Consider the following 22,857-nt stretch of genomic DNA (forward strand, 5'->3'; position numbering starts at 1 on the left):
TTTGCTTGCTATGGCGGCTGCTAAGAAACCTTTGGAGTTCCACGCTAAGCGGCCCTGGCTCCCGGAGGAAGCGGTGGAAGATCCGGACGAAGACGACGAGGATGCTAACGATGAAGCCGACGATGGGTTCTCCCTGCAGGAGGTTTTACGGCTCGGAGGCACCAAGGTAATGGCCTTGGACTCCAGGAGAAGGGAGACACAGGCGCGTGGAGTGGTCCCGCGAGTGGCGCGGGCAAGTGGCGCGGCAGCCCCCGAGCTGCAGAGTGGGAGGGCGTCGTGGACCAAGATCCCAGTTTCGAAATGTGCTCGGTGCGCTTCCCGCACTTCTTTCCCATTGCTCTTTGCAAGAGAAAAGTCGTTTAGAATTGAACGTTTTTATGCCGTGTCTTTTCTTAGGATGTAGGCGTCATCTCATTTTATTGACGTAGTATAACTGGCACTCCATCAGGTCGGAGAGGACTGACCTTTTTTTTGGTCCTGACCTCGTGGTATCAGTGTTTGGAGCCCCACTGGTATTGGAATTTAACTTCTATTCTCACAAAGTACACCCACACGCTCAGTTTACGCCCAAGAAGCTCTCTGCGCTCTTGGAATTTACATCCTAATTAAGGCAAAGAAACAGTAACCAAACTTTGGAATACATTGTATATCAGACGCTGAGTGGAGAAAATTAAAACGGGGAGGGAGGATAATAAATGGAAGAGGCGTTACAGTTTTAAACGAGGTGATCGGGGGACCCACCCCCGAGTTTTCGAGCAGAAAATTGAAGGAAAGAAGGGAGTGAGCCTTTTTGGTTTTGTAGTTCCAGGAACAATAAAAATAGTGCAAGTGAGGTGAGAGGAGAGCCGTAAGAAATGAGGTCAGACATGGAAGCAACCTAAGTGTCCATCGACAGATAAATGGATAAAGAAGATGTGGCACATATATACAATGGAATGTTACTCAGCCATGAAAAAACGAAATTGAGTTATTTGTAATGAGGTGGATGGACCTAGAGTCTGTCATACATAGTGAAGTAAGTCAGAAGGAGAAAAACAAATACCATATGCTAACACATATATATGGAATCTAAAAAAATAAAATGGTTCTGATAACCTAGGTGCAGGACAGGAATAAAGACGCAGATGTAGAGAATGGACTTGAGGACACGGGGAGGGGGAGGGGGAAGGGTAAGCTGGGACGAAGTAAGAGAGTAGCATTGACATATATACACTACCAAATGTAAACTAGATAGTGGGAAGCAGCCACATAGCACAGGGAGATCAGCTCAGTGCTTTGCGACCACCTAGAGGGGTGGGATAGGGAGGGTGGGAGGGAGATGCAAGAGGGAGGAGATATGGGGATATATGTATATGTATAGCTGATTCACTTTGTTATACAGTAGAAACTAACACAACATTGTAAAGCAATTATACTCCAATAAAGATGTTTAAAAAAAAAGAAATGAGGTCAGAGAGGTAAGAAGATGGGCTTATGTTCTGAATTTGATGGGAAACCTTAGAAGATTTGTAGCAAATATGTGACAGAGCTTTGCTTTTTATTAAATGTTTTGTTTTCAGACTAGACTTTCTGGGCAACATGGGGACGGGGAGGATGAGTGATTAGAGGCAGGAGAAATGCAACTTACTGGGGCAGATTCAGTTTGCTCTGTACTTGGGTTGTATTTATTTATTTACATCTTTATTGGAGTATAATTGCTTTACAATGGTGTGTTGGTTTCTGCTTTATAACAAAGTGAATCAGTTATACATATACATATGTTCCCATATCTCTTCCCTCTTGCGTCTCCCTTGTATTTAATTTTTGAGTACATAATATATGCACATGTTACGAAAAGCTTTGTTTTGGTTTTTGCTTTGTTTTGTTTTGTTTAAAGGAGGGGGGGTGCATGATGAAAAATCTTCTTTCCCACTTTTATCTCCAGCTATGCAGTTTCCCTTCCAGGAAGCAATTATTTTTGTGTCTTCTATATCTTCCAAGCAAATACACACACACACCTATGTTTGTTATTTTTTACACAAAAGGTACCATACTGTATAATATTTTAAGTCTTTTTTTCTTACTGTTTTATTAGAGATCCCTGCACATCAGTATAAAGTTCTGTCTTTGGTTTTATGCCCATAACATCATTTTCTTAATTTATCTAACTAGCCATTTATTGTGGATATTTAAGTTGCCAGTCTTTTGCTATTTTAAATAATGCTTCAGTAAATAACCTTGAACATATATATCTTTTTCCACATTTGTAAGTGTATGCATAACCTAAATTTATAGAAATGGAACTGCTGGGTCAAAGGATGTGTCTTGTATTTCGACTGAAGTTGACAAATTGCTCTCCATAGAAGTTGTGCCAGTTTATACTTCCATCAACCATTTAGGAAAGTGCCTTTTCCTCCACCCTTTCCCCAACACCACCTGTCTTAATTTTATCTTTGCTTCTCTGGCAGATTAAAAAATAGATGTATCATTGTGGTTCTGATTTGGACTCCTTTAAATATCAGTGAGGTTGAGCATCTTTTCACATTTTTAAAGAACCACTTTTTTTTTTCTATGAACCGTTTGTTTATATCCTTTGCACATCTTTCTGTTGGTTTGTCACTTCCTTAACTGATGTATAGGAACTTTTATATTACATATTAAGCCAAATTACTTTGATATGAGTTGCCAGTTGTTTTTTCCAGCTTATTATTTGTCTTTCAATTTTTGTATATGTTTTGTCTGTAAGAGAATGATAAATATATCCATTCTTTTCTTTATGGACCCTGAGTTTTATGTCACATTTGGAAAGATTTTTCCCTACTCTGGAATTCTTTTTTTAATTAAAAATTTTTATTTTATTTTTATTTTTTAAAGTTATTTTTGATACAGACCATTTTTAAAGTCTTTATTGAATTTGTCACAATATTGCTTCTGTTTTATGTTTTGGGGTTTTTTTGGCCACAAGGCATGTGGGATCTTAGCTCCCCAACCAGCAGATTGAACCCACACCCCCTGCATTGGAAGGCGAAATCTTAACCACTGGACCACCAGGGAAGTCCCTGGAATTATTTTTTAAATTATGCTGTGCTTTCTCCTATTACTTTATGGTTTTATTTTTCACATTTAAATCTTTGATCTATCAAGTAAGTACTTTGGGTGTAGGTGGGAGCCTAGGCAATACTGTGATAACTCAATTTCATGGATAATTGATTTCAAGGATATAGGTATCAAATTAACTTTTGAGGTTTTAACTAAACTGTTGGAATTGTAACTTATTTTTAACTTATATTTTTATGCAGCAAGATTACCTTATGCTGGCTGCTTTGGATGAGAATGAGGAAGTGGTGGATGGAGGCAAAAAAGGAGCAATTGATGATCTTCAGCAGGGTGAATTGGAAGCATTTATTCAGAATCTTAGTTTAGCCAAGTATGCAAAAGCTTTCTTAATTGAAGAAGATCAACCAGCTAAAAAACAAGAAGGCGGCAAAAAAGAAGCAAGAGTATCTAAAGTAGATAATAAAAAGCAAAATACAGTAGAAAGTGAAAGTAAGGTGAAAAATAAGAAGAGGCCAGAACAACATTCTGATGAGAACAGCAGTGCCATAACAAAAGCAAAGAGAGAGAAGCAACAGGATATCTTTGAATTTTTTGAGAGATGGACATTGTTACTTAAGTCTGGAGGCAAATGGTATGATCTGGAGTATAGCAATGAATACTCTTTGGGACCCCAGCCTCGGGATGTTGTGTCTAAGTACAAAACCTTGGCTCAGAAGTTGTATGAACATGAAATCAACTTATTCAAAAATAAGACACATAATCAGAAGGGAGCCTCTTCTACCTGGATGAAGGCAATTGTGTCATCAGGGACGCTAGGTGACAGAATGGCAGCCATGATTCTTCTTATTCAGGATGATGCTATTCACACACTCCAGTTTGTAGAAACTCTCCTGAACCTTGTTAAAAAGAAGGGCAGCAAACAGCAGTGCCTCATGGCTTTGGATACTTTCAAAGAGTTACTCATTACAGACCTTTTGCCAGACAGTCGAAAGCTACGGATTTTCAGCCAGCATCCTTTCGACAAACTAGAACAGTTGTCCAGTGGCAACAAGGACTCAAGAGATAGAAGACTCATATTATGGTATTTTGAACACCAGCTGAAACACTTAGTGGCTGAATTTGTGCAAGTCTTAGAAACTTTAAGTCATGATTCATTAGTAACCACCAAAATTCGAGCCCTTGTAGTGGCTCATGAGCTGCTTTGTAACAAACCCGAGGAAGAAAAGGCCCTTCTTGTGCAGGTGGTAAATAAACTGGGAGATCCTCAGAACAGAATAGCCACCAAAGCCTCCCATCTATTGGAGACATTGCTTTGTAAACATCCCAATATGAAAGGAGTTGTGTGTAGTGAAGTAGAAAGACTGCTTTTCCGTTCAAATATCAGCTCCAAAGCCCAGTATTATGCAATTTGCTTTTTAAATCAAATGGCCCTCTCCCATGAAGAAAGTGAATTAGCTAACAAACTAATAACTCTTTATTTTTGTTTTTTTCGGACTTGCATCAAGAAAAAAGATATTGAGTCAAAAATGCTCAGTGCCCTTTTAACAGGAGTGAATAGGGCATATCCCTATGCCCAGACTGGTGATGACAAAGTGAGGGAGCAGGTTGACACGCTGTTCAAAGTGCTGCATATTGTGAATTTTAATACCAGTGTGCAGGCTTTAATGTTGCTCTTCCAAGTAATGAATTCTCAGCAGACGATATCAGATCGATATTATGCAGCATTATATCGGTAAGTACCTACTATTCCAGTGTGTGAATGAGAAGTAATGTGGTCTAATATAACGCAGTGCCCCTCTGTGGGGCAATAGAAAGACTTAGAAAGTAGGATCTTTGGCCCCTCTTAGCAACTTGCTCTTCACCAACTTTGAGTCATTTAATCTTTGGTTCCCTGTTGGGCATCTGTATTATATGTTTTGAATACGTCATTTATTATTTTTTATTTTGGGAAGTCCCCATCCTCCGTCCTGTATTTCTTTCCTCCTGTCCTTCGCACAGCCATTTAGTCATTCATTCAACAAGAATTTTTTGAGTGTCAACTATGTGCTGGGCACTATTCCAGAACTCGGGATATAGCACAGTGAACAAAATTCGCACCTCTAGAGGCACTTTCGTTCAAATTGCGGAGGACAAATGGTAAACAAGAATGTTTTTAGATAGGAGGGTTGGGGGTTGCAGTTTTGGAATTTTTCTTAAATATTGGGATTAAGACTTTGGTACTAGATTTACTGAATTTTGCAACTGTCCTGCAGTGCACCCACTGAGGGCTGATATTTTGAACAGTTTGTACACTTGGGAACTGTTGAAGTACACCAACAAGCTATGTATTTCCTTCTAATAAGTTTTTCTAATTTTACATACATATATCTTGTGAGAAATGTAACATAGTGGTTAATATCTTGGACCTAAGTTACATGACCTGGATTTGAATACCAGCCATTAGCTTGCTGTGTAACTTTGGACAAATTACTTAATCCTCATTAAAACCATATGGGTAAACATGATCAATCCCATTTTACTGTGCTTTTATTCATCTATAAAATGTCAAGAGAAGCACCTATCCCGTAGGGTTATTATGAAGATTACGAAACTTCCCCACAGTTACACAGCTAAAAAATGACAGAACTGGGGTTTTAATAAGATTAAGGAGTTAATGTATTTGTAAACCCATGTCATCGTCAGTGTATGGTATGAATTTAACAATGTCCAACAACATAGTAAGTGCTCTGTAAATGCTGGCTGCTACCATTATCATCATCATTATTATTATTACTACTCACATACATTTCTTAAATGTAATCCTCTTAACAGCTGTCCAGCCTGTGAGGTACAATAATTTGTGCAAGGTCTCACAGACAGTATGAGGCCAAGTTAGGTGGCAAATCCAGGCCTACTGACTTGGAGTTCATGGTGTTTCATGGCCCTGATTGCACTGATACACTAAAAAGAGTCTCAGAGGCCTTTCCACAACTCTTAAGAGTCTACAGTCTTTTAAAGTACCGTAACCCTAATTCCCTGGCAGTCCAGTGGTTAGGACTTGACGCTTTCACTGTCGTGGCCTGGGTTCAGTCCCTGGTTGGGGAACTAAGAATCCCACAAGTCACACACTGTGGCCAAAAAGAAATGTTTTAATTTTTTTTTTTAAATAAAGCAGGGGGCTTCCCTGGTGGCACAGTGGTTGAGAGTCCGCCTGCCGATGCAGGGGACACGGGTTCGTGCCCCGGTCCGGGAAGATCCCACATGCTGCGGAGCAGCTGGGCCCGTGAGCCATGGCCGCTGAGCCTGCGCGTCCGGAGCCTGTGCTCCACAACGGGAGAGGCCACAACAGTGAGAGGCCCGTGTGCCGCAAAAAAAAAAAAAAAAAAAAAAAAAAAAAAAGATAGCATTCCTTCCTGATCTTGTAAGGGGTCACATGACTAGGGGTCACTAGGTCCTACTGGTCTTCCTTCTTCTCAGTCTCCTTTACTGCTTTCTTCTCCTCCCTGCTAACTTCTTAGACTGGGTCTAATGCTAGGCTGCCCCAAAGCTTTTGATTTCTTCTTTACTCTGCCTTATTCACTCCCTTGATTATCTCATTCCTTCCTGTGTCTTAAAAGCCATCTATCTGCTGATGACACCCAAATGTACACCTCTACCCCAGTTCCAATGAATTCCAGACTTGCACAGCCAAAGGCACTCTCAAATTCTCCACTTGGATGTCTAGTGGACATCTCGAATTCACAGGAAGAAATATGAACTCCTCTCATCTTCCTCCCCAAACTCGTCTATCCACTCTTCTCCATCTTGTCAAGAGCAACTCCATTTTTCCAGTTGCTCAGGCCAATGATCTTGGAGTTACCTTTGACTCCTCTCTTTCTCTCATACCCCAGTCCAATCCATCAGGAGAGCATGCTGACTATTCCTTAAAAATGTATCCAAGGGCTTCCCTGGTGGTGCAGTGGTTGAGAGTCCGCCTGCCGATGCAGGGAACACGGGTTCGTGCCCCGGTCCGGGAAGATCCCACGTGCCACGGAGCAGCTGGGCCCGTGAGCCATGGCCGCTGAGCCTGCGCATCCGGAGCCGGTGCTCCGCAACAGGAGAGGCCACAACAGTGAGAGGCCCACGTACCGCAAAAAAATAAATAAATAAAAATAAAGTAATAAATACTTTAAAACTTTTTTTAGTTTGGAAAGACTTCCAAGGCTGAAAATGTAGAGGTTTTAGGATTAGGTTTTTTGGTAACTTTTGAGGGTCATAAGAATTTCTAATTTTTAGAAAGTGTGTGGAATCTATTGGAAAACATATTTCTAATATCCGTTTAACATCTCAGAGTTTAACACAACAGTCTAACATCTCTGAGGAGTACATTCCTAAACTCTTTAAATTACTGTTTGTCAAGAGCTCTCACAGATGGATTCCCTCAAAGGGCTTTTAAGCCTTTTTAAAGTATTTATTTTCTCTTGGTTTTATTAAAAATCCTTTAAATAAAAATTCCCTGATATTAGTTGAGGGGTAAAAGAAATGAAGAAGTGATTTGGTTTACAAAAACGTGATTTATCAAAAACTCCAGGAACATATTCTGGGTCAAATGGTGGAGACAACAACCATCTAAATTCTCAAGTTTTCTCTTGATGCGTAATGGAACTTATGATTTAAAATGAGTGCCAAAATGGATGGCAATGTTGAAAATTCAAATGAGAAGAGAGAAAGTGGAATAGCAAAGATTATATGAATAACACAGACTTTCTCAGAATATCACCAATAGGTACTAGAATTGTGGAACTGACAAATGGGGAAAACTAGGTATGTGAGCAATATGAAAATGCCTCACAAGGTTAAATATTTTCATTTCTGGTGTTAGTAGAAAAAAATTAAAGTGCTTGGAACAAAAGGATTGATTCCACTTTTGGAGTGGTTATCTGGAGGATTGTATTAATTCTGGGTGTCCTAATGTCTGGGGGTCCAGACCATTTGGAGCATCTCTAGGATTCAGCAAACAGGATAAAGAGAGAATTTAAAAATTATTGTATGAGATAATATCTCAGTAACCTGCAGAAGAGAGACTTTGGGGGAGAGAAGGACAAATAATAGCTATAGTAAATGGTCAAGTATTTGAAAGGCTGTTATGTAAAAATATAATTAGGTTATTTTGTTGTGGGTTTTTTAGCCAGTCTGTTGACCTATAAAATTGTATATATTTAAAGCATACAACATGAAGATTTGATACATGTATCCATTGTGATGATAACCATAATCAAGTTAATTAACACATCGATCACCTCACATACATAGTTACTACTGGGGGGAGGGGTTGAGAATGCCTAAGATGTATTCTCAGCAAATTTCAAGTACTCGATACAGTATTATTAACTATATTCACCATGCAACTGAATGCTTACACCCTTTGACCAACATCTCCCCATTCCCCCACCCCCTACCAATCTGTTCCCTGTTTCTATGAATCTGATTTTTTTTTTAAGATTCTACATATACATGACATTAGAGTAGTTGTCTTTCTCTTTTTTTACCATGCATAATGTCCTCCAGGTTCATACATGTCACAAAAAGGGCTTCTTTCTTGTGGCTGAATAATAATCCATTGTGTGTATATACCACATCTTCATTATCCCTTCATCTGTTGACACACACATAGGTTGTTTCCATACTTTGGCTATTGTGAATAATGCAGTGAATGTGGGAGTGCAGATAGCTCTTTGAGATACTGATTTCATTTCCTTTGGATATATGCCCTGAAGTGGCATTGCTGGGTCATATGATAGTTTTATTTTTAATTTGTTGAGGAGCTGCCATACTGTTATCCATAATGGCTGTAGCAATTTATATTCCTGCCAACAGTGTACAAGGGTTCCATTTTTTCCACATCCTTTTCAATGTTTGTTAACTCCTGTCTTTTTTATAATAGCCATCCTAACAGGTGTGAGTTGATATCTCGATGTGATTTTGATTTCCATTTCCCTGATGATTAGTAGTGTTGAGAGCCTTTTCACGTACCTTTTGGCCATTTGTGTGTCTTCTTTGGAAAAACGTCTATTCAGGTCCTTTGCCCATTTTTAAATTGGATTATTTGGGAGTTTTTTGCTATTGTATGAGGTTCCTAATATATTTTATTATATTAACCATTTATCAGATACATGGTTTGCAAATATTTTCTTCCATTCCATATGTTGCCTTTTCATTTTGTTGATGGTTTCCCTTGTTGTGCAGAAGGCTTTTAAGTTTTATGTAGTCCCACTTGTTTACTTTGCTCTTGTTGCTTGTGTTGCTTCAGAAGGCAGTAGTAAAATTAATGGTTGGAAATTACACAGGAGCAAATTTCAGCTGTGGATAAAGAAGATGTTTTCTGGCAAAAATGAGTTGTCCAAAATTGGATTGTGCTCCTAGAGTGAGAGTGAGCAGTCCCCAGTCACGAGAGATATTGAACAAGCACTTGCCATGGAATGAACCACTTATTCAACAAATATTGAGTGCTTATTAAGTGCCAGGCACTGGGGTTACAACAGTGAATAACACAGGCACAGTCCCTGTTCCATTGGACTTTGAGGGGAAAAAGAGAAAGGAAACAAAAGGTGTTAAACTATAAAGAAGATAAACGTGGGACAGAGAGAGAGAATAATGGAGGAACCTATGGATGTGCAGACAGTTGGAGAATAGCATTCTGGGCACAGAATAGTGTATAGGAAGGATTTACACAGGTAGTACATTGAACAAGAGATTCTCACCATTCAGTTTTCTACTATACATGTACAGTCTTCACTAGAGCCATGTGGAGGCAGCCTCTGGTCCCCCAGCTAGTAGGTAGTGATGCAAGGATAAGAACCCTGGTCTAGTTGACTGCTTTCATAGGTCAGTTTTCACTGTTTGGTTTTGGATTAGCCTTCCTTGTGGAGTTCTTTATCTATATGAAAAATTATACTGTTAGGGCTGTGCCCTGTTGGTCTAGAGAATAGAAAACCACTTGGAAAAGAGAAAAGAAACCACACACAAAAAAGAATGTCGTGCTTCTGTGGCTTTTCTTCCCCCTGGTACTATCATCACTCTTTCTATTCTGGTCATTGACTTCCATCTTCCATCTTAGGGCAGAAATGGTCTCTTGTTCTAAAATAAGCAGCAAGGTTATTCCTGACTAAGATGAGGTTAGTAGTTGCCTCTAGTAGTTGCTGGGTATGGGGATGTTTTATGAATACACACAATCTTGTTTCTGTTTTGCAGGAAGATGCTGGATCCGGGGTTAATGTTGTGTTCTAAGCAAGCCATGTTTCTTAACCTTGTCTACAAGTCTCTGAAAGCTGACATTGTGTTGCGGAGGGTGAAGGCTTTTGTGAAGAGGTTACTTCAAGTTACATGTGAACAGATGCCGCCATTTATATGTGGAGCTTTATATCTCGTGTCTGAGATCCTTAAAGCAAAACCAGGTTTAAGAAGTCAACTAGATGATCCTCCGGTATATTTTACAATTGCTTTTTAAATCGAGTGGGTTCTGAAATATATTTGGTATTTTTCTTCTTTGCTTCAGTGACAATAACTTACTTAGTTCTCTGGAGCAGAGTGTGAGTCCTGGAATTAGACTGACCTGGATTTTAGTCCCAGGTGTACAGTTTACTAGGTGGGCATGTTGCTTCACCCCTTTACACATAAGAAACTACCCTAAAATGTGATTATATGAGATAGTTACAGTTATAGAGCTAATAGATCTCTTAAGCCTATCTCCTCAGTTGTGAGATGGACATAATAGCACCTACCCCGTAGGGTTATTTACAACAACTCAAAAATTCATTTGAGGGCTGAATGCTTTCAAAGTCTCAGGAATTCTTGGCTCAAAACTTAACTCTTGTTACATTTAGGAATAAGAATGTGGCCTCCTCTCATTCTAAATTCCATTGATGGAACTTACACGTTTCATCAGAATTGCAATAAAGGAATCTTCAAAACTACTTCACGTAATTGAATACTTTTCTAATTGATTAACCCAGATTCATTAAACCATTTTTTTTTAGGAGTTTGATGAGGAAGAAAATTTTATTGACATAGGAGATGATGAAGAAACAGAAAAATTCACTGATGCAGATAAAGAAACAGATACAGATACCATGAAAAAAGTTGAGATGAAAGAAACTGTGTCTGAACGTCATGTGGAAACCAAAAAGTTAGAGTCTGCTTCTTGGGTGCACTTTGATAATTTGAAAGGTGAGTTTCTTAAATCTTTAAATTATTTTCTTGAATTTTTAAACCGAGGAACTGGATTCCCCTTTAATCTTAATAGAAATTAATATTATACCATTTTAGAAGTCCTCAATATTGCTTTATTTTAGATGGGAGCATGCATAATCAGATATAATTAGGATCCTAGAAGTAAATTTTTAATATAATGAATCGTTGACTTACTTATGAACAGTACTACAGATAATAAATATATCTTTTAAAATAATTTAAATCTTAGAAATTAAAGCAGATACCTTTTGGAGCTGTGAAGATTTAGTGAGAAAAATGTGGCCATGTTAGATGCACAGTAGATCTCTTTTCCTTCAGCTGAAGTGTAATAAGTTTATACTTTTGAATGAGTTTTAGTTTCTTGATCTTTATCTGTACATGTAAAGGCCTCTTGCATGGAACATACATGAAAACAACACGTGTGCACACAAAGTTTGATTTACAGAGGTATTTGGTTACATATTGTGAATAGTGTGGAACTTGTGGTTACTTTGTTCAAGCATCATGTTTACCCTCTGTAGTTCCTTCAAGTAATGTTTTAGGATTGAAAACATTCTTGATATAGAAACTATGTTTTCCATACACACAAACTGAATTAAGTCTATTAATAGATTATTAGAGCCAAAAGAAATCTTAGAAATGCAGGCTTTTCATTTGAGGCTGTAAAGAAAAGCACACTAGCCTTGGGGATCAAGAAAGGTGCCAGACCCATTTCTTCAAACTTGTTGTGGGACTCTTGTTCAAATTATTTCATCTCTCTGAACTTTAGTTTGCTTGTGAAGTATAAAAGAGAAATATGGTAGCCACCAGGAAGTTTTTAAAAGAATCCATCAGTTGCCCTGAAGGCTAAACTGGGAATAATCCTTTAGAAGGATGACAAGCACGTGCATTGTGAAGTAGACAGTTCCTTGCGTGTTCTGAAGTTTCCTTGTTTTAAATTTTCTAATCCGGAGTTGCTAAAAACATGAAGAAGATAATATAAAACCTGTTCCAAGTGAGACTTACTTCTGGGCATAATTTAATGACAAACATTCAGTGTACTGTAAAGCTCCAAAAGAATTTAGACCTGTTTCATCTTCAGGTCATTTGTCATCTTAACACTTATGACCTAATTGACTGAGAAATGGGTACCTATTTGAAAGGGGATAAATTTTGAAGGGGAGCTTTTAGTAGTTGGGATAAATATGCTGCCTGGTTTACTCAATAGCAAATGCTAGCTTAGGTACCAAGATAAATTCTGGTGGCTTGGAGTTTTTATTCTAGGTAGTTATTCTGGCTAACTAAAAATGCTGATACTTAATAATTATCAGTGACAGCATTGATCCCGGTGGGTGTAGTGACCTCTTGGGCTAGGAATAGAGCATTTGAGAAATACTATATTTGTGTTCTCAGGTGGCAAACAGTTAAACACATATGATCCATTCAGTAGAAACCCTTTGTTCTGTGGAGCTGAAAATACAAGTCTTTGGGAACTCAAAAAGGTAAAATAATTTCAAATTGTCTCTTAATTCAACTGTGCTATATATTTGCCCCCATGGATTTAACACCTTGAAGTTTCCATTTTTCTTATAAGTGATAAATATAGGAGTTTAGTTATTTAGACATTAATTGGCAGAAGAAAGCAATTTGAAGTATGTCACCTGGCTGTAATGCCTTATAACCCATATTTCTGTTGCCTCTGAAAAACATTAAATTTACACATTTCTACATTCACGTGTAGAAAATCTTAAATAATGTGCATGCAAAATAAGGATGTTATACATGGCTATAAGTAAATTTTGCTTTTTGTAAGCACACTATTGCATATAATGGCTCTGTAAAATGGATAAATTTTGCTTTATGCATTAGATATCTCTGAAAGGTTTTGTGATAATAGAACTTTTTGCAAGCAAAGTTACTTTTTAAATATGTGAGAGGAACGCATATTTCTAATAAGCTTTCTATGATTTTTTTTGCTAAAGCAAGTGTCTACCCATGCAGACTCCTGTGGGTCCCTGACACCTTGTTAGCGAGTCTGCAAGGTCACAACTACTTTCATAGTGATACCAGGACATTATTTGCCTTTGTCACTATTGACAGTGGCGCTGATGGTATTAAATGGATAAAACTGCTGGTGCCTTAAAGCAAATACAGACAGTAGTACCAAGCTGCACTCATGGGCATTACATTCTTCATTGCCATATACTTGCAGCGGGGGAAGAAAGCCAGTAGTATCACATAAGAATGATGAGGCAGGAAAAACTGTTGATTTTATTATCTTGACTCCAGAGTACATACATGTCTTTTTAACATTCTGTGTGTATATATATAAAACAAGAACACACTCTGCTGCAGACCTAAGTATGAGGGTTGTCTCATGTCTCAAGGAAAAGTGCCTGTGTAGTTGTTGGAAACGCAGCTAAGCTGTCTGGCTGACAGACAGGCTGGTCACTCAGACTTGGGTATTTGGGAGATATTTTCTTGAAAATGAATGACGTGAACCTGTTACTTCAATCAAAACAGCTGACAGTATGTGTTGTCAATGATAAAGTTCAAGCTTTTAAGCAAAGGTTAAAATTTTAGAACTCCTGTAACCACCATCTTGAGCTTAACAGTTTCTCAATACCTTTTCTGATTGAAAGGAGTGGTGATACTAACAATGTGATTTTTGTGATACTGAATGAAATGTGACCAGCATTTGGAAGAATTGCATAACTCACAAAGTCAGTATTTTCCATATGACTAATACACAGTGTTATGAAGTCAAGCATGGATAAAAGATCCATTCACTGTAGAACAGTTAATTTTAAGTAGCAAGTACCAAAAGCTGATTGATAGGGTTTCAGATTCCATACTGCAACTAATCTTCAATTTTTGTATAGTATCAAAGGAAAACCCACAATTATGTGAAAGACTATTGGTTAATCCTCTTTTTTCCAACTATATATCTGTGTGAAGCCAGATTTTCTTCATATACTTCAACTAAAATAACATGGAATACAGAAGCAGATATGAGAATCCACTCTTACGTTAAACCAGACATTAAATAGATTTGTAAAACTGTAAAATAATGCTACTTTTATCACTAATATTTATTCTGAAAGTTATTTTTCATAAAACATTTATTTAATATGTAATAGGTTTATTGTTACTTTTTTTTATTTTTTAAATTTTCTTAGTTTTGGCTGCATTGGGTCTTTGTTGCTGTGCACGGGCTTTCTCTGGTTGCGGCGATCGGGGGCTACTCTTTGTTGAGGTGCACAGGCTTCTTATTGCGGTGGCTTCTCTTGTTGTGGAGCACAGGCTCTAGGTGCACGGACTTCAGTGGTTGCAGCACACTGGCTCAGTAGTTGTGGCTCGTGGGCTCTAGAGCACAGGCTCAATAGTTGTGGCGCACAGGCTTAGTTGCTCCACAGCATGTGGGATCTTCTTGGATCAGGGCTCGAACCTGTGTCCCCTACATTGGCAGGCAGATTCTTAACCACTGCACCACCAGGGAAGCCCTATTGTTAATTTTAAATGAACTATAAGTGTTTAAAATTTTTCTGTTGTAATTTCTAATAAGGTAAATATCAATAGATATATCCCACTTAAATTACGGAAGCTCTTGAGGTCCTTGATTTTTAAGTATATAAAGTGTTCCTGAGACCAAAATTTTGAATCACTCTTCTGATGTATCGGCTTAAGTTTCAGTTTTTTGTATTTTCTTAAATAATCTGCAACTGTGGTAGAAGTTGACCTTATTTCACATTTTTCTTTTTAGCTTTCTGAGCATTTTCATCCCTCTGTGGCCCTTTTTGCAAAGACTATCCTTCAGGTAAGTCTCAAATATTCAGAAGACAAGAAATTAAAGAAAATAATCCAGTTTTAGATAATAATTAGTCAGTGTTTACTAGATAGAATCGTGTACATTTTTCTGCTGTTGTAAAGGAGCAATGACTTGTTTGATACAGAGCAGCAGATAATTCTTCCCACTGTGAGATGAATGGAAATATAGGATATTACAAAACCACAAGAGTTATTTACTACATCCTGGCTTTGCTCCTGAAGAAAGATTGCCCTCCCCTTTCCCTTTTGTGGTGTTTGCCAGTCGGGGTTTGGTTCCTGGTTAATAGTTAGATAACCTACATAATACTATTTGACTATTCATAAAATCAGCAGTGCATTGTAGAATATGTATGAGTGTGTGTTTAATTTCTTCAAGAAAAGAATAACATGCATGAGAGGGATATTTGAAGGGTCTTTTATTGCGTATTTGTGCCTTCGAAGCAATGTAATAGATGTTTATGCTTTTCTTCTTGTTTTTTCTCTGGATGTATATATATAATTTCTTAATTCCCTCCCCCTACCTTTCAGGGAAATTATGTTGAGTATTCAGGGGATCCACTACAGGATTTCACACTAATGAGATTCTTGGATCGATTTGTATACCGAAATCCAAAGCCACATAAAGGCAAAGGTACGCTTCTAGTTGATGAATTTTTTGGCTTTCCCTGTTAACATTCAATAAACAACATTATATAACTGGGTTTTACATTACACTGTCTTGATTTTACATTTCAGAAAACACAGACAGTGTTGTGATGCAGCCAAAAAGAAAACATTTTATGAAGGATATTCGTAGTCTTGCTGGTAAGTATAAAGCCTGGACAGTTGAACCTGACAACAGTACAAGTCAGTAACACATAAATTGTGTTATTCTTTGCTCTACTTTATCAGAATAAAACCTAAGCACCAGAGATATTATCCATCTTTGTTGCCAAGATTGGTATGCATTTTCAAGTTTACTGAGATTGGGCCTTTTTTTTTTTTCCAGAAAATTTCAAACATACAAAGCATATATACACAAGTGATATGATGGACCCCACCCTACCCCACCCATAACCATCACCCATCTTTAACAATTAGCATTTGCCATTCTTGTATCATCTATAGGTAAAGCTATAGCTTTATCAGTGACACTGCCCCCGCCACCCCCCATATATAATTACCTTTTACAGCTCAGACCGTTTTAAGCTCTCTAATGGGCTTGGTGGAAATACCCACAACAGATTTTGTCACAGAGCCTCATTTTAAACTTATTTCAACAGGTATTTGGTACCAATCTTGTGGATCTAATTCTGCTTTTGTATTCACAGCAGGTATTTCTTTACACACTAGATCCCAGCTCCTTTTTTTTTCACAGTCTAGGGTTCAGTTACAACTTATAAATCATTTAATTTCTAATTAACTTATATCACAGAGGTCCAGAGACATAAAAGGACTTGCCCAAAATTAGAGTTGGAATCAGAAGCCAAATACTCTTTTAACCAAGATGAGCCTGAAATTTTTATTCTGATGAGGAAACACTAATATATTGTAGTTCCTTATTCTTGTTTCTTAGTTTTCCTCAGTATTAAGTTAAATTGTGGATACTTCTGTGTTTGCTTCCTATTCCCAGAATGGCAGGCATTGTTGTCATTTTTCCAAGGTGAAGAATGACGAGTTAGAACTCTTTTGAGTCTTTGTTTCTCTTGAAATTTGGATCCTGGATGCAATTGGAGGACAAGAGAACCCTGTTCTTTCACTGTGACGCACTGATGGCTACAAACTGTATTGTAGCCGATGAAGTTTCAAATGTTGGTTTTCCTCTACACAGACTTTTCCAGAGGTTGTCCTTTGCCGTATAAGATGCCTTCTGTCCAGGGACTTTCCTGGTGGCACAGTGGTTAAGAATCTGCCTGCCAGTGCAGGGGACACGGGTTCAAGCCCTGGTCCAGGAAGATCCCACATGCCGCAGAGCAACTAAGTCTGTGCGCCACAACTACTGAGCCTGCGCTCTAGAGCCCGTGAGCCACAACTACTGAGCCTGCGTGCCTAGAGCCTGTGCTCCGCAACAAGTGAAGCCACGACAGTGAGAAGCCCACGCACCGTAACGAAGAGTAGCCCCTGCTCGTTGTATCTAGAGAAAGCCCGTGCATAGCAATGAAGACCCAACACAGCCAATAAATAAATAAATAAATTTATAAGATGCCTTCTGTTCAACTTCCTCACATTATGAGACTTTAGAATCTTTGAGATTCTAAAGAATTATAGGTATTCTGTATTTAGTCTTAAGAGCTTGAATAACATAAAAAGAATTACTTAAATAAAATTCTTAACTTGTTTTCCTAGTTAACAGTAAGGAGTTCCTTGCAAAAGAAGAAAGTCAAATACCAGAGGATGAAGTGTTTTTCTACAGGTAATATATTTAATACTGTTTCATTTGGAGAACTGTTAAATTTAAAATTTTTAGATTCCATAAATGCTTTGTTAACATAGGCCTATCTTGAAAAGGGCAAACGATATGTCAATCCATTTTTGTGAGGGGAGTTTAGAAATGTCATTTTGCTAATGTTGAGATGTATAAATGAAACTAAAACAAGTAAATTTGAGGGTTTTGTTTTTAATAATTTAGCATAAATTTTAAGAACCTTGACTTTGAAAAAAGTTTTTTTACTCTAGTAATTTTCTTACAGGCTTAAATCTGTAACTCATGAGTTATTTGTCCAAAACATGGCTCTGCGTAGAATTAGCAAAACACTGCACTACTATGGAGAGAAGTCCTAAACCTACTAGTATTAAAACTAATGCCTTGTAATAGTAAAGGAACTAGTATCTCATCTGGTTGATTGGGTAATTGGGTTCGATTTGGTTTGCTCCGTTTTTTTTTTGGCAGCGCTGGATCTTCATTGCTGTGTGCGGGCTTTCTCTAGCTGCAGCGAGGGCTACTCTTCGTTGCGGTGCGCGGGCTTCTCATTGCAGAGCACAGGCTCTAGGTGCACGGGCTCAGTAGTTGTGGCGCGCAGGCTCTAGAGCGCAGACTCAGTAGTTGTGGCGCACAGGCTTAGTTCCTCTGCGACACGTGGGATCTTCCTGGACCAGGGCTTGAATCCGTGTCCCCTGCATTGGAAGGCGGATTCCCAACCACTGTGCCACCAGGGAAGTCCCTGGTTTGCTTTTTTTAAAAATTTTTTGTGTAAACAATTTTGAGGCTATGATCCCATCTGCAAAATGCTAAGTTTCACTGTACCCTGATAGAAGAAAAAGTCTAACTGATAAAATATTGTGATTACAGGTCATTTAGAGCCCCAGTTTCTAATATTCGAATACTTGTATCATTGCAATCGTGCTGATGCTAAAACAACCTTTTACGGTGCCATTTAATTAAGATGAGTTAAGGTGTTTTTATGAAGAACCAAGCCTAAATCATTGAAATTTACTATACTTCACGTTTCAAAAGTTTTCAAATGTTTTGAATTCAAAACTAGTTTTTCTATAATAAATACAGATTTTAGTCATTTATATCCAGCTAACAGTTTTTACACTTGTTTGTGACACTGGCCATAGGTGCTTTGATTATAGTAAAATGGGCCCTATGATAAAATTATCAAATGTATAACATGCATTTTATTTTAGGTATTATAAAAAAGTTGCTAGTGTTAAACTGAAACAAAAACGGAATGAAGATGAAGAAAGTATAGAAGATGTGGATGATGAGGAATTTGAAAAGATGATTGGTAATTTGTTTACCTTTATAATCCACAGAGTTAGAAAAATTTTATTGGAATTTAGACTGAAAATAAAATGGGAAATTAGATAAGCTTACATTGAGCTCACATGTTGCATATCATATTATACCTACTAAAAATAAGCACATAAATAGTTCTAATGGAGTAAAAAGGTCTGCAATTGCTAAATACTGTTTTATTTGATATTTTCCCTCTTTCCATAAAAGAACTGTAGAAAGAAGCTAAAATTAACTGGAACGCATTTAGTTTAGGGATTTAATTAAGGTCAGCATATTCATGGGTTTGTTTAGATTAATAAAACACCAGCAGTGTCAAATGTATATCATTTTGGTGTTTACTTATCATGAACAGCCAAATCATGATGTGTTGATTGATTCAAATATAAGACATGTCAACTTTGTTATTCCTTGCTACATCTTACAATTTGTATATTGTTCTCTGGCAGACATGTTTGAAGATGATAATTGTTTCACCTCTGGAAAGGATGACCTTGACTTTGCTAGGTAAAATACTGTTCTTCAGTTCTTTTTTTTAACTTTTCCCAGCATTTCTCAAATTATTGTCCCTCGGAACAGTGGAGCACAGGAATATGTGTTGTATAGGAGAAAGGTATTAGGTATTGAAGGAAGTTTGCGAAGTGGACACAGTACTTTCATTTTGGACCTTTATAATGCCCGTTAGTATATTAAATAAAGGCTCTGAGCTGTCTGTCACTCTCCTTTGAATTCTGTTAACAGCCTAATGCCCTGCTGGTCACCAAAACATACTTGAGAAAACAAAGTCCTCTTTTACATTTCAAGTTGTTGTTTTTCTTCAGCAACATGAAGAAGAAAGCAAAAGGAGCTAAGGATGACTTAGAAGATGAAGATTCAGAAGATGAGGACCTTGGTAATTTGGATGATGATGAAGTTTCCTTAGGAAGTATGAATAAAGAATTTAGTGAAATTGAGGAAGATGGAGGAACATTCATGGATGTGTTAGATGATGAAAATGAGGGCATTCCAGGTAAACTTTTAAAATATAAGACAAAAACAAACTGGAGCTTTCTTCCTCAGCATAGGCTAGTTTTTCTGTTGAAGGTTTTTTAATATTACCCTGTATTCAGATTAATACTCAGATCAGACAGAAATTTAAAGAGGACCTTTTTTCTCCTCTCATTTGAAACTGAAGGGTTTTTTTGTTGTTGTTTTATCAGCAGTTGAGTTTCTGTTTTGGGCTTTTATTTTAATCAGCAATGAGGCTATCTGTGCTATACCTGTCGAGCTGTTATATTGCCTTTTTAAAATGTTGGTAATGGTAATTTGTAGTTTTTAAAAGTTAATCAATATTCATCATCAGAGCCCTACAGCAGTTCTACTGTTTTCTTAAATTGCTTAATAACAGCGGTGTTTTTTTTGGTAACAGAACTTGATGATGATGTCAGCTTCAAAGTCAATAGTAAGAAAAGCAAGAGAAAAGGTGCAAATGATTTTGACTTTGCTGGGTCATTTCAAGGTAAGAAAATTTATTGAGTCTCTTTTAAACCTAAGCAATGAGTATGGGAAAGCTATTGTTCATTATCATTTTGGGAAATTAACTTTTCTAAAGGATAAGAAGTCTTAAACATATTTTTAATATATGAAAAATGTTGTTTCTCACATCCACCTTCAATTATTTTTTCTTCCCACATTCACTCCTCTCATTTAAATAGCTCTAGATCATCATTTCATTCATGTTTAAACCATTCAATAATACGTAAGCCATGGATTTTCCATAGACACCTGTTGCCTTTTTCCTTTTCTCTATCAACTCTTATCCTTCCCATTTGACCCATCTAAAAACCCATGCTCTTTATTAACTTCATTTTCCTTTTCTAATGAGATCTGCCATGACAAAATGATTATAACCTCAAAAATATATAAAACAGATAGGAATTTTTAAAGTATATGATAACAGATTATGTCTTTTAGTGTAATTTCTATGGTGCTAATAAAAGGAAAAAAGTACTATATCAGGTGACAATATTAAGTTTTTGATAAAAATGTAGAAAGCACAATAAATGTTTTATGACGAATTTTATTCCAAAGTGGCTCTAGTAGAGACATTGATGTAGAGTTTTAAGTATTGTTTCAGGTAAAGTGAAAATGGATAAAAGCAATATTTTTAGTTAATATAGTTTTAGATAGTGTGAGTTAAAATGTAATAAACATTAATGAACTTACTTAGAAAACAGAAACAGACTCACAGGCATAGAAGAAAAACTTGTGGTACCAAAGGGCAAAGGAGAGGAGGATAAATTGGATAAACAAGGTCCTACTGTATAGCACAGGGTACTATATTCAATGTCTTGTAATAAACTATAATGGAAAAGAAAAAATGTAATAAATATTAAAAATAGATATTTTACTATCTTATCTATTTTGAAAGGTTTATATGTTTAGAATTATAGGGGAGTTTTTTTTAAAGAACAGGTTTATTTTGAGTAGTAAACAAAACTCCATTTATCACATAATAAACCTTCCATCAATTTCTTAGAACGAAACCTCTGACTTAGAGTTTACACTTAAATAGTCTAAAATCTATCCATGTCAACTTTAGAATTGTAATCTTGCCTGATACTATGAAATAGGACGAACTTTGATCGATGGTCAAATCTGAAAGACAAGAAGACACTGTTGTCACCTGAACAGTCCTATTTAGGATATTAACTTAAAAAAAAAAACCTTAAACTAACTTCTAAGTTATTTTTCTGTCTTTAAATGCCAGCTACCTAATGATACTAGGAGATAATTGTGTGTTTTAACCCAAATATATATATATTTTTAACAAAACTATGTTGAAGATTATATTTATCCAAAATCATTGGATTTACAATTTAATAATCTAGACTTATACTTTTTTTTAAGGACCAAGAAAAAAAAAAAGAAATTTCAATGACTCCAACCTATTTGTATCTGCTGAAGAGGTAAGGCTAATGTACTGCTTTAAGCACTTAGCTATTCTGTTGATACATTGTTTTTTAAGTTTTCTAATACATGCATCCCCCCCTTTTTTCTTTTAAAGTTTGGCCAGCTGTTGGATGAAAATATGGGATCCAAGTTTGATAACATTGGCATGAATGCCATGGCTAACAAAGATAATGCAAGTAAGTAACTTGAATTTTTATTAGGTTTTAACTTCGAATTAGGTTAACTAACTTAGGCTTTAACTTAGAATTTCTGAAAATCTGAATATTTCTGGAGGACCTTTTTTTGTTTGTTTTTTTTTGGTTTTTTTTGTTTTTGCGGTACGCGGGCCTCTCACTGTTGTGGCCTCTCCAGTTGCGGAGCACAGGCTCCGGACGCGCAGGTTCAGCGGCCATGGCTCATGGGCCCAGCCGCTCTGCGGCATGTGGGATCTTCCCGGACCGGGGCATGAACCCATGTCCCCTGCATCAGCAGGCGGACTCTCAACCACTGCACCACCAGGGAAGCCCTGGAGGACCTTTTTATAGTAAGAAGGGATAAATGGTTCCTCACAACCTGAAAAGAATGGCTTTTCCACCTCTGTCTGCAGAGCACATGGGATTAAAAAGTATTTATACTACAGAAAAAGACTACAGCCTACAAAAGTTAATTTTTTTTTTATGGAAGCAGGCTATTTTTATATAATATGAATTTGCTAAGTAACTTTATAAATACAGGCATTTTAATTATTTCTGATACTGATAGTTACTGGCTGCTCTTCTTTCACCAGTAAGTGTTCGGGGAAATAAAATCTGTGAAGCATTTGTTCCTTTGCTGTAAATAGTAAATCTTTGACGGTAAATATGGAAGGAAAGCAACAACCAAGGAGGGCTTTGCATAGTGGATGGGAAATGACTGTAGGTCATGGCAGACTGGAAGTTCCTGTTAGGATGTTTGGTGGGGCCTCTAAGAGTCTACAATGTGCTTATCTTTTTTCTCCCTCCTCAAAGGTCTCAAACAGCTTAGGTGGGAGGCTGAACGCGATGACTGGTTACACAACAGAGATGTGAAAAGCATCATCAAGAGGAAGAAAAATTTTAGAAAGAGGAGGCCAAAAACCACTCAAAAAATTAAAAAGCAAAGAAAATGAGTGTTTTCTA

The 22,857-nt window shown here is 37.2% G+C and overlaps 1 protein-coding gene across 1 annotated transcript; it reads left to right on the top strand.

The window, feature by feature from the left end:
* Positions 1 to 10: 10 nt before the first annotated feature.
* On the top strand, positions 11 to 22,847 carry CEBPZ (CCAAT enhancer binding protein zeta). Its single transcript, XM_065891457.1, has 16 exons — positions 11 to 166; positions 3,279 to 4,768; positions 10,246 to 10,477; positions 11,031 to 11,220; positions 12,637 to 12,725; positions 14,987 to 15,040; positions 15,580 to 15,682; positions 15,787 to 15,855; positions 17,377 to 17,443; positions 18,661 to 18,761; positions 19,219 to 19,276; positions 19,591 to 19,778; positions 20,178 to 20,267; positions 21,659 to 21,717; positions 21,816 to 21,897; positions 22,708 to 22,847. Exons 1-16 carry the CDS (start codon positions 11 to 13, stop codon positions 22,845 to 22,847), a joined length of 3,168 nt encoding a protein of 1,055 aa, XP_065747529.1.
* The last annotated feature ends 10 nt before the right edge of the window (positions 22,848 to 22,857 follow it).

The sequence above is a fragment of the Phocoena phocoena genome, chromosome 14 (assembly GCF_963924675.1).
Source record: "Phocoena phocoena chromosome 14, mPhoPho1.1, whole genome shotgun sequence".
In the NCBI taxonomy this organism is placed as follows: domain Eukaryota; kingdom Metazoa; phylum Chordata; class Mammalia; order Artiodactyla; family Phocoenidae; genus Phocoena; species Phocoena phocoena.